Source organism: Artemia franciscana, chromosome 10 (genome assembly GCF_032884065.1).
Source record: "Artemia franciscana chromosome 10, ASM3288406v1, whole genome shotgun sequence".
Lineage (NCBI taxonomy): Eukaryota > Metazoa > Arthropoda > Branchiopoda > Anostraca > Artemiidae > Artemia > Artemia franciscana.
Window position 1 is genome coordinate 17,634,957 of NC_088872.1, and position 12,904 is coordinate 17,647,860.

At 36.4% G+C, this 12,904-nt stretch overlaps 1 protein-coding gene across 2 annotated transcripts in view; it reads left to right on the plus strand.

The window, feature by feature from the left end:
• LOC136031855 (adenomatous polyposis coli protein-like) overlaps positions 1-12,904 on the plus strand; it is a 127,465-nt gene that overhangs the window by 68,941 nt on the left and 45,620 nt on the right. For both annotated transcript variants that reach the window (XM_065711720.1, XM_065711719.1), the window contains 3 exons: positions 4,320-4,456; positions 6,554-7,569; positions 11,359-11,664. In XM_065711720.1, coding sequence (XP_065567792.1) covers positions 4,320-4,456; positions 6,554-7,569; positions 11,359-11,664 — 1,459 coding nt within the window. The remainder of the gene's footprint in view (positions 1-4,319; positions 4,457-6,553; positions 7,570-11,358; positions 11,665-12,904) is intronic.

The window sequence follows — 12,904 nt, forward strand, 5'->3', positions numbered from 1 at the left end:
TCGTGAAAATACGAACAGCTTCTTAACTTACAATTGAGACTCTGCGCAAATGAGCTTCCTTCTGAATTTATAAGAATCCAAAGACCAAGTTCACTTGTCTTTTGAAATCATTTCAATCGTGCTTTGCAATCATTGTAATAAACCAAAAACTTTGTTTTTAATTTAAATCATATTCCTCTCCGAAATGGTTTCATTTCGTATCCAAAAAATATGTGTAACTTACGCGAGTGGGAACTGGCGCTAGTATCGATCAAAAACCACGAATTCCATCTTGGGTTTGGTGTTTCTTCGCATTTGTATGTGTAATGATAACTTAAACTTAGTGCAATTGTCTAAATTGGTGCTGTAATATGTGTCTGATTTCAGTTTTTGAGAAAGAAAAAAAATGAGAAGCATGAAGAAATTCCAAGAGATCTCAAACGTTAGATGGTGTTGATAGTTTTCTTCGACACTGGCGGTAGTTCCCACTCTTGTAAGTTACCCAAACTCTTCGGTGATTTCTATGTCATTTAATACAGCATACGCCCTGGCTAGCTATTCAGTGTCACAGAACTTTTCAGGTCAAGGACACAAAGGACAGAACCGAATCCTTGGGCTTGGTTAATATTCACACCGAAAAATGGTGAATTTTTTCCGGATTCAATCCGAAGAAAATATTGAAGGAACTATCTTGTAAATGTGTAGATAGTACCGAGGAAGGGAATTTCATCAAGTTGTATCTATGCTTATGTATGATCATTAAGGAAATTACTAAAAGAAAAACTCATACAGCAACTGTACTAAGCTGACATATATGAGTCAGCCATGCTTGTGAAACAATTGTTTAAAGAGTCTTAAAATGATGTCATTTATATATATGAAAAATTGTAGAAATATCAAGAAATAATCAATTAGACCCGCAGGAATTTTTTTTATCTGGCATACATTTATTTTATCTATTTATTTTACCTAACATCCATAGATGCTAATATACTCAAACACTTGGTATATTTCAGATTGGTTTACCCTTTAGTCAGTTTCTCTATAGCTAATGAACCTGCTTGTTCTATCATGCACGTACTTATAGCCCTTTGGACTTAGTCGAGCAAATACAGTTTAAAATCAGTTTGTGAAATAATTACTGACATTTTACCTTTTTCTAGCTTTGCTAAGTTACAACATTCTGTGTGCTGTCTCGTCCTTTCAGACTGGGATGACCCGTTAAGACTGGCTTAGAAATGGTTTTGCATCAAATGTGGTACCTCTTTTGTGTGCTACTTTCTCTTTTTCCAATTACTGGAAAGTTGTATTTCAAATTAAATGCGCCCATCAAACTTATATCCGTCATTTTGGCATTTATCCAGAGGGGTCGAAACATAGTTACCCAAAATGTTATTAATTTTTTTATAATAACCTTTAGCGCGTGTGTTTTTCGCTGCTATGGCAACTCTTGTTCTCCTCCCCAAAATGGCAACTCTTGTTCTCCTCCCCAAAAAAAGCTAATGATTATACGTTTCCAATGAGCTTACAGCTCAGAATCTTAGGTGGTGAAGGGAGGTTGAATGTTTTTCATGCAATGGGGTTTCAGATGTCTTATTAATGCCTCTTTTGGTCCAAACTAATCTCTATTTTAAAGTATGTCTTCCAAAGCTGAGTTGTACAAGTCACTATCAGCCAGACCAGGAGGAGGTGGCCTTCCAAAGCTGACTTGTACAAGTCACCATCAGCCAGATCAGGAGGAGGGGATCTTCCAAAGCTGAGTTGTACAAGTCACCATCAGCCAAATCAGGAGGAATTTGTCTTCCAAAGCTGAGTTGTACAAGTCACCATCAGCCAGATCAGGAGGAGGTGGTCTTCCAAAGCTGAGTTGTACAAGTCACCATCAGCCAAATCAGGAGGAGTTTGTCGTCCAAAGCTGAGCTGTACAAGTCACCATCAGCCAGATCAGGATGAGGTGGTCTTCCAAGGCTGAGTTGTACAAGTCACTATCAGCCAAATCAGGAGGAGTTTGTCTTCCAAAGCTGAGTTATACAAGTCCCCGACAGGCAGATCAGGAGGAGGTGGTCTTCCAAAGCTGAGCTATACAAGTCACCATTAGCCAAATCAGAAGGAGTTTGTCTTCCAAAGCTGAGTTGTACAAGTGACCATCAGCTAAATCAGGAACAGGTTCCTTTTTATTTATTTTTTTATTACAAATGATCACTTCAGTAATAAACATAATTTAATGTTTTTGGTTATAGTTTTGCAGAGCATGTAAATAAAGCAGCACGCCAAATGGGATTTTTCAGGACAAAATTAGAAAAAAAAGTATATTTTGAGGCTAATTTTCTTAATTATCATTAGATGGTCTTTGGAGCAATTTTAATGAGGGAAATGTTTTTGCGATCTTCCTTTTCTTGAGCATCTTTAAATTTTTGATGTCCCAGAGTAGGTTCTGACTGTAAAGAATAAATAGCTTCAAGCAATCCTTGTGTGTCATCAACTAGTTTGACATGTTTGGCTATGTCAACTAAAATTGAATTCAGGTAATGTGCGTAACAGTGCACAAACACACATGGGTTTTCTGCCACTTCTCGAGCAAAAACATTCACTCCACTCAAATGTCCTCTTATTACAGATGCACCATCGTAAGCGTGGCCAGTCCATTTCCTCATATTCAAACCATTCTCTTACAAAAAGCTTAATATTTTTGAGCAGAGCGCTTTTGCAGTTAGCTCAGAAAGCTTAACGAATTCCAAAAACTGTTTTAACACTTTTGTTTTGTTTCTACATCTGGTTCCTTTGTACTAATGTCTATGGTTTCATCAGCAATTAAAGTGAAAAAAAAACTATCTTCTTTGACCTCAGCAACAATCTTATTCTGAACTATTCCTGGAGAAATGTGCAAAAACTCATTTTGAGAATCTTTAAACATCCAATTAGCATTTTTTGGAAGAATATCAAAAACCTAACTTAACGCCATTAGGAAACTTCAGTAACCACAAGATCTATGAAGTTTTCTTTATTATTGCTTTCAGATTTACGATTTGCTGTTTGTCTATGCCGTCGCAAGCCTATTTCCTGACGTGCACAAAAAAGTGCTACTTTACTGGGAGTGCTTACTGCTTTTTTGTTATCGCCAATATTTTCAGCAACTTTTTGGCTTAACTTGGCTGCAATTGTTCCTTGAGCTTCTGATGATAAATAACTTCTATACATTGTCATCGAATCCTTGTGAGCCTCAGACACTTTGTGTTCTCATTCACCATTATTTTACATTTGTGATAGCCTTTTTTGATAAAGGTGTGTTCATTGTTTCCAAAGGGACCAGGAAATGATCGCATGGAAAGCAAATCACCGAATCATTTTCTTTAGTATTCAATCCAGTTTAATTTTGTGTTACCAAAATGTACTAAATGATCTTGGGAAATTACCAAACAATGTCTATTTAAAGACAACATTTTACATATAAAGACACCATATAACTGGGTAGGCCCATCGACTGACTTATTGTTAGATTGTTAACACGCACTGACCTACCGTGTTCACAGGAACGTAAACAAGCCTCGTTATTTTGAGAAGGGGTTCAGGTTGTAGAGTCTAATTCAGGATTATCACTACCCATTCTACTTGCTTTTACTGGGAGTTTGTCTGAACAACTGTTGTTGCTAGTTTTCTTATTTCGATTAAAAATTCTAACCATGGAAGCGGCTTAGACACCTTTGATATAACCTAAAACTGGAATATGCAGTCAGCACTTCAAATATTGCTCACCGATAGACAACACACTTTGCTATTGCACTTATGAAAGATCACCGAATGAAATTGTATGATTAACTTGACATATCACATTCACAACATAAATGACTGCTAACAAATACAACCCTATAACTGTGGATAATAGAAGAAACCGACATATCAGTGCCGGGAGTATTGCTAACAAAATACCCCAAATTCCCCAGCAACAAAATACCCCATCGACTCGTGAATCATGGTTCACGAAGGCAACGAGAAGAAACGATCTATTAGTGAGAAACAAAAATTACAATTGTCAATTAAAGTACCGTAATACGAGTATAAAAATATAAATAAAAGGAACTCAAAGTCTGATGTCAGAAAAACTGGATGACAGTCCCCCCCCCCCAGGCCTAGGACCGCCGATGGTCCAATCTCGTAGTAGCGGGCATCGCGTTCTGCATTGCTAAACAGAACGTCAATTCACCGTACTTCAACAGGATTCTTGAAGAGATTAAGTTCACTAAGAGTGTACGAAAAATCAGTTTATGTCACTTTTGCTCCTGAGTTTTGAATATTGAGTTAAGTTTTAAGACATCTTCCAGAAAGGCTTTATTTCTTTTTAGGTAGAGATCTGTCAAATCGATGGCTCAGTGGCTTTTTTAGTTGACACCCTTCTATCCAATACTGTTTCGATCGTGGAAAACGGCGGGGGTATTTTGAGGAATATTTCCAATCACATTGCCATGAAAGAAGAACTTAGGTACCCTTGTATTTTCTTCTTTTATGTTATAACTGTATGAGAATGTAGAGTTTACAACTATTTCAGAATGTTGATGATTTTTTGCAAAAGCGGTGTAGAATTCGACATTTTATCATTATGTGTGTAAAAAAAAAGAAAAAAACGGGAAAGACAAAAACACAATTGTGCGGTTATAATAATTAGAGTGCGAGTTCTGTTAGTTGAACAATTTCGCTAGTTTCGTCTCGTTTGAATCTTTATAGATTAGAATTGAAGAGCATAGCGGGTATTCGCGACAAGCCACGTCTTGACGGGGAAAAAATGACAGGCGCTGATGTCTAATGGGAGGTGAAGCTGACTTGTAAGATTGACTAATGTAAGCTATCCCGAATATGGGCTGGAAAAGTCCTTTTTTAATATTGACCTAATCAATTTATTTTGATAAATGGGATTAGCAATTGGGTCTCAGTTATGGTTCAAAAAGAGTGTGATTCGAAAGCCATGGGTTGTAATTTGAAAATCAAAGTTATGGTAACTTAAATTTGGCGCCAAAAACCACTAACCAGAAACGCCTTGCACAAGCGTTTGAAGTTGGAAAGTAAAGCTGACTTGTAAGATCGACTAGTGAAGTTGTCCCGAATATTGACTGAAAAAGCCTTTTTTCTAAAAATATTGACCTAATCAATTCATCTCAATAAATCGGCGTTACTAATTGGGTCTCTTACATGGTTCTGCAAGGTTTTCAGCTGGCTGTTCATTTTCTGAAGTTCTTGATTTACGAAATAAAAAAGAATGCATTTCTTAAACCATGGGTTATAATTCGAATTCATGGCCACGGTAATTAAAATTTGGCGCTGAAAACCGCTAGCCAGAAACACTTTCCACAAGTAGCCTGGGTTTGCTTTCCAAGTCTAGCCAATTTTTGTCTTGTCGTAAATATTGATATGACAGCTTTTGGCTAGTAACGCAATTCTTATGGAAGCTAGGCCGAAGTTGCTAGCCAGCTTGCGAGTATAGACCTTATATACTGGATACAAAACTCTTAAAAAAGAAAACGGGACCGTCATCTAGTGCAGTTTTCTTATAATGGTTCAATTATGAAACATTAAATGAAACAACATTTTATATAGTTTAATAAGCTAACCTTGTTTAAGATTAGCTGATTAGTATTTTTCAAGAATTAAAGTAAAATGCAAGACTTGGTTTTTCTTAAATCTGCGATTGGCTTAAAAAGAAAGACGGATGGCTGAACAAAAATGATTTATTCCCAAAACTAATTTACAAACAATATTTCTTCTCTGTAATCACCGTGGCGATTCAGGAATTTGTTATACCTATGAACAAGTTTTGCAATAACCTCTTCATAAAACGTTGCTGCCAATGATTTGAAGTGAGTTGTTATGCTCTATTTGACCTCCTCATTAGTTTGGAGTGCTGCCTCTCCAAGTCGTATCTGCAATCGGGGATGCAATTCACTTGTCGCTAACTTGGAACTATATGGTGTGTTTTTGAAAATGTGTGGGTCCTGTTTAATTTGCGAAAAGTGCCGTGGGGGTACATGAGCACTGTAATAACTGGAACTGCCGTGGATTCCAACTGCCAACGATTCCAAAAGTCAGTATGCTTCTTTTCCCGTTTTGAATAGCTCTTCATAGGCGTCGTGAAGTTTCATAGCCATAATCTAGAGTAATTTGGTCCTCTGTCGAATAAATTTTCCAAACAGTACACTTTTTTGGTCCCAACATCATTTGAAACCGTCACAACTGACTTTAAATCACTGACGGCGACATGTTACTAAGGGAATCTTGCAAAACTTCTCTAATATTGCAAAACAAAAAAAAAGACAAATGCCTCAATCATCAAGGGGATTATGGAAAGAACTAACTTTGATTGCACATTATTTTTGGTAATAAAATCATTTTTCTGTATTCACACTTCTTTCCTTTATGACCCGTCGGCAATTTTTCGAAAAACAACCGTCTTTTGACCATTATTACCATTTTACCTGCCTTGTCCATATGGCTGTAGAACCCTTTTTATTCTTTTGTTTTTTTTCTTGTGTCTTTCTTAACATCGGTAGTCCTTTGTTCTTGAAAGCTAACAGGATTTCTCTTTTAGACAGGTTCTTCGTCGCAATAACTGCATATCAGTGCTTCTGCAACAGCTCCGGTCCCCTAGTTTGACCGTTGTTAGCAATGCTTGTGGAACACTCTGGAACTTATCTGCTCGATGCCCTGAAGATCAGAAGACCATGTTTGAACTTGGGGCTATACCCCTGCTGCGAGCTTTAGTTCATTCACGTCATAAAATGATAGCATTAGGGGCTAGTGCCACCTTAAAGAATCTACTCACTTCGAAACCTCAAGGCAGCCCATTCACTAGTGAATCCAGAAGTCGCACACCAAGCCTACAAGCAAGGAAGCAAAGAGCTTTTGAACAAGAAATCGATCCTAATATTGACGAAATTTGTGAAAATATAGAGAGTCCATCTCCTCGTGAAGAACGTTCCCAAGACCCTTTCGACAGAACTGTTATGCAAGCAATAGCATATCGTTCTATTGGTCAACGTTACCGTTCTATTTCACCTAATATTTTAAATCGCCAGACTAGCAATGATGATATGAACACAAGCATACGTTCAGATACTCAACTTGATAAGCGATTTGGCCAATCTTCGTTTTTAAACAGAAATCTTGGGCCAGGCGGTGGATGTCGCTCATCAAGCCTAGATCGTCAATTAAACAAACACTTTGATCTACCATCAAGTAGATATATGCATCCAAAAGTTGCATGGAAAAGCTGTGATGATACATTACGAAACCTTTATCCAAAAGATCACAGGCCCAGACCTTCCTTGCCATCTTATGATGATAATCCCGACCAGCCAATTGACTATAGTGTAAAATATGCCGAAATGTCTTCTGTAAAAGTAATTCAGGCAAAAGGACCTGTTGATAGGAATCCAAGCAGTGCTAAGAAAGTTATGGTGTATGGTGTCTATAGTGAAACTAATATAGAGGAGCCGGAGCAACCAACGAATTTTGGTGCTAGATACGGAGAACGTGATGACGTTGAAAAGATGAAAGACCAAAGGGACTTTGCCGAAGATGCCGTCAAAACGTTTTGCACTGAAGGTAAGATTCTTCCTGTTTATAACAAAGTAATACGAGTGAGAGGAGTGCTGCCTAGACGAACGTAATAATTTTGTCCTTATTTTAACTGTTTTACAAAGCTATTCTATGCAGCAGACTAAATAAAAAATCAACTTTTTCATCTGAAAGTAAGGAACAACATTAACACTTAAAACAAACAGAAACTATTCCGTGTATGACCGGAAGTGCCCCCTCCCAAATAAATCGTTCTTCACGCCAAAGTTTTTTAGTACTTCAAAAAAGTTTTCTTATTCTGATTAAACTGCCCTTGTGTTTCAGGAGTCGTTCTTAAAGATTGGGACGAAAGTCAAACTTTAGCGTAAAGAGTGTGGTAATGAGGATGGGGTAGTTTCCCTAATATACTGAATAATTTCTGTTTGTTCTATGTTTTAATGCTGCTCTTTACTTTCAGATGATATTTTTATTATTATTTTCTGATTGTTTTTCAAATAATATCGGGAAATTTATTTTCCCCCTCAATGGACAATCTCCCCCCGCCACCCGCAAAAAAACCCTGCATGGAAATTTCTTCACTCGTAAAATCTTCAAAATTTGATCGGATAACGCTGGGGAAAAAGGGGGTAGGAAAGGGGCTAGTTGCCCTTCATTATTTTGGTTGCTTGAAAAGGGAACAGGAAATTTTAGTTTCTATTCGAATGTGCCCTCTTCCGATTTTCTTGTACCATTGGTTTGATGCAATCAACCTGGCGAAAAAAAAAAACAAACAAAAAACAACGAATAAACAAGTGATCTTTCTCTTAGCAAAAAATACAAATTCCACATTTTTGCAGATGGGGCTTGACACCTCTGCAGTTGGGTTCTCTGTTATGCCGATTCTGATGGCGTGATTATCATTAAGATTCCTTGATTTTGGGGGATATTTCTTCGAAAAAAATTGCAAGTTTCTCTGACTCGTAGCTTTTGATAGGTATTATTAAACCCAATGCATTTTAAGTATTTGAAATCAGCACGAAAAACCAATATTTTGATATATCTATTGTTATCAACATTCCGTTTTTTAGAGTTTCGGTTACCATTGGACCGAGTCGCTCCTTACGAACTGTTTGATATTTGTGTTTTTCTTTCAATTGAATTGAATTTATTTATGACCTGTTGTAAATATAAAGGACAGACGTAATATAATATGGAAAGAGATAGGTCGAAAATGACAAATTAAATACAAAAAAGACAAAACTCATAACACACGTATACAGGCATAATCATAATACATAAAAACGCGATAATTTTACTATTTAAAAATGGTTATTTAACTGTACATGTGGCGGGAGTCAGGCGTTTCCGCCTCGTCCGGCATCCAGGATCCGTGTGACCTTTTTGGACCAGGTTTCACGATCTGCTGCCAATTGCTCTGCGAACGTGAGCCATTGGGCCGACCATCTATGTCCAAATTTCTTAAAAAACACCAATGGGATCAAGGTCAGACTTGATCAGGGCCCCCTAGTTCTTCTTTTGCCCTCCTTGGTACCTCTTCCAAGAATCTTAGGGCTCTACTAGAAGGATGTATTCAAAATGGATGTATTTGTTTGTTTATTTTAACTGCTTAAGGCACGGATGCTTAAAGCCGTTGAATGTTTAGCCTATTTGTCTAGCGGTAATCAATAGCTAACCGTATACCAACAATATAGTCTTTTTTTCACGCCCATGTTCATTGCTAAAAAGGAAAGGATGCCTGATGCCGTGGCTCGTTTAAACCATTGCTACGACAAGCCACGAGCCAAGGTTTTGCAAATTCTTTAAATTAACTAATAAATACCAGACAGTTAGACCCTCATCCCATCTAGCCTATGCCCGCCGCTTAAAGTATGGATATATTGACAATATCTGCCAATATATAGGCAAATTTGGCTACATATAGGCAAATTGGACTATATATATATATAATATATATATATGTATATATATATATATATATATATATATATATATATATATAAACAATTTGCCTTCGTCAGTTATAATCGACAATTGTCAATTTGGCAATTACAATTGCGAAAAAGGCAAGGTAGAACCTCAACAGGTTGACTCTAGTTCGGCATTGTGGAGTGACATGCATGAGAGGTGTAGCATAAGTGGAAGACAGTAACAATCGGCAATCAAAGGGATAAAATTAACCTTGTACTCGATGCCCATTTAATTGGACAATCTGTCTTGGCTTTTTCTACAATTGGCCATGACTTTCAAAAACTTTTTCAATTCAAAAATCAACGGATTTGCTGGTGGCAGCGATAGGATCTGTAATGCCGTATCTCATAGTGGCCCAAGGTAGGAAGTCAAGAAGATTCTTTGCATACCTGTAATAAATTTGATGGAGTTATTTTGTTTCCATTGTCCATTAAAAGCACAGAATACAAAACATCTTGGCATCAATACCTTTCTTTCTTCTTATTTTTTCAGAACCCGATGCTAATGGTTCTGCACGAAAATGTAATTAACAGCTTTCTGTATGTATGCTCAAGCGCATAAGTAACTACAAAAATGCCGATTTTTTTGTCCAACTTATAGTTTTTTTGTTTGTTTTTTTTTGTTTAATTTCAAGACAAATGTCTGTATTAACCATTTATCATGTATGGAGTACGTGACTTTTTAGGAACAAATACACCACCATGCAGTAGTACTTCTTTGCAGCTAAGAAGCTCAATATATAGTATTCAGGGCAAAATTATAGTTTAGTGCCGCTAAATGGCATAAAACGACACTTTTATGGGGCGCAAATTTTTGCTCATTTAAAAAGGGCACTAGAACCTCAACTTTTGTAAGAATGGGAGCCCTCTTCCGAAAAACTAGAATAATTGGTTCGATACGATCACCCCAGGAAAAAAAATAATAAATAAGCACGCATCCGTAATAATCCTGGGAAAAATAATCCATATATCTTTAAATAGGAACTTGAAACCTTTACAAAAGGGTTTTTTGATATTAACGTGGTGATTTGTATTGTAATTAGAACTACGTACGTTTGTTTTTCTCCAGTTTTATCTATTTTACGTATTAAATTGGTTTGGCAACTGAACTATTCTTTTAGAATTTAGAAGCTAACAAAACTGGCAAATAACACTTAAATATATTAGTTCTGCTATATTCTCAAGTTTGCAAATTTTTGAACAGGAGAATGGCATATTTTGATATTTTGATCATCCCTACACATAGTGGAAAAGGGGAATTTATAAAACTGAAAATTAATGGCTAAAATTAATTATTTTTCATATTTTGTGTATTTTTATATATGGCTCCGATACGAATGATTCCAAAATAAGCTCGGGATGTTAGTTAAAAGGGTAGATTTTTCTGTTTCCTCTTTTCTTAGGTTCAATTACCACCTATTACCATAATATCAACTTTATAATATATGACTTCGAGGTCAATCTCACTTTAAAAGTTTCAGTCCTTAACACACTGAATTATATTAAATTAAAGCAAAACATGATAATCTAAAACATATATGCAAATGGCTAGCTCTGGTTTACTACTTAATCCCGTATTTATATATTTTTAAGAGGGCCTTAAAATCTGGCAAATTTTGAGAATTTAGTTTTAAGTGTTTTGGTTTTTATAAGGTATTTAAGGTATTTGGGTATTACGAATGTATCTGGAATATTGGGTGTTTTGGGTAGTACATATTTTAATACCGAGTAGTTTAAGCATTGTGTTCGTATACTACATATTTTGAGCATTTTATTAAATTTTTAGTATTCAAAGTAAGCAAGTTTAGCATTAGAAAAGATTTCAATATCCTGATTTTTGAATTTTTAGGTACGCCTTATGAAACCCCTGCGAATTTCTCGCATGCAACATCAGTAACAGATCTTCGTGATTCGGCAAAAATTTCCCAGAATGAATCGAAGGACGTTGATGAACAGAGTAATCCTGTGAACTTTGATGATGATTACCCCGAAGCAGAAAAACCGCAAACTTATCTGACGGAAGGAACTCCAGGATTTGTGTCAAGAATTTCATCAGAAAATTCGATTGAACTAGGAAACGATGAGGAAAAGGAACAAGATGTCAAAGAAATAGACAAGGCAGAGGAAACCAAAGAAGTGGCAAGGGTTGACAAAGGTAATCTTTTTTTTTGTCTATTTAGTAAATAGAAAAAAAAATGAAAGAAAATCTATGAGACGACCGAAACAAGGTGTCTTCAGAAGACGGCAAGAAATAGCTGTTGCCCTGAAAGATCAAAAGTATGTATGGAATTCAAGTATGTTATTTTAAAATTAGAAATAACATTTTTAACAGATAAGAAAATATTTTATAAAAATTTGCCAGATCTAAAAATTTCAGTGGGCTTTTTTGTATTGATCCTTTCATTTGGCTCTTAGCAGGTAATTTCTATACTTAATAATAAACTGTCAAGGAAAAGGGATAAGTCTGAAGGATTTGTAAAGTTAAAAATACTCGACAGTCGGTCGACTATTTCCAAAAGTTTTTTTTAGTCGAGAGTTTCTAATTCCTCCTGTTCTACAATCATTGCTCTACTGAAAATGTGAACTAGTCAACTGATCTATAAAGTTTAAATTATTGGCTTTACCTCCCAAATTATTTATGTGCACGCGTACTTGTTTGTGTAGTTTCACTAGTTTCGTGGCTGGTAGGTCAGCAGAGCGAACAAGCAGTAGCTGCTTTACATCATTTCTTATCAATGGCTTTGAGTAATAATTATTTTGTGGCAACTATATTTTTTACACTAAAAATCTTTTGATGCAGAGCGATTATTTTTGGTAAGTTGTAACATATATGCTGTTAATGAAATGTATCATCTCGTATTTCTCCGCTAGAAAATATAGGGGTACCGCAGGGATCTGTATTATGGCCGATACTTTTTATGGCACTTGGTATTAACCAAGTTACACATAGCAATCGCAAATTCTGTCGGTCTGTCTGTCTGTCAGTCCCGATTTTGCTACTTTAGGCACTTCCAGGTAAGCTAGGACGATGAAATTTGGCAGGCTTATCAGGGACCGGACCAGACTAAATTAGGAATAGTCGTTTCTCCGATTTGACCATCTGGGGGGGGGGGAGTGGTGGCCGGCTAATCGGAAAAAATAGAAAAAATGAAGTATTTTTAACTTACGAACGGTTGATTAGATCGCAATGACATTTGACGTTTGGAAGGATATCGTGTCTTAGAGCTGTTATTTTAAATCCTGACTGGATCTGGCAACATGGGGAAGTTGGGAGGGGGAAACCTAAAATCTTGGAAAACACTTAGAGTGGAGGGATTGGGATGAAACTTGGTGGGAAAAATAAGCACAAGTCCTAGATACATGATTGACATAACCGGAACGAATCTGCTCTCTTT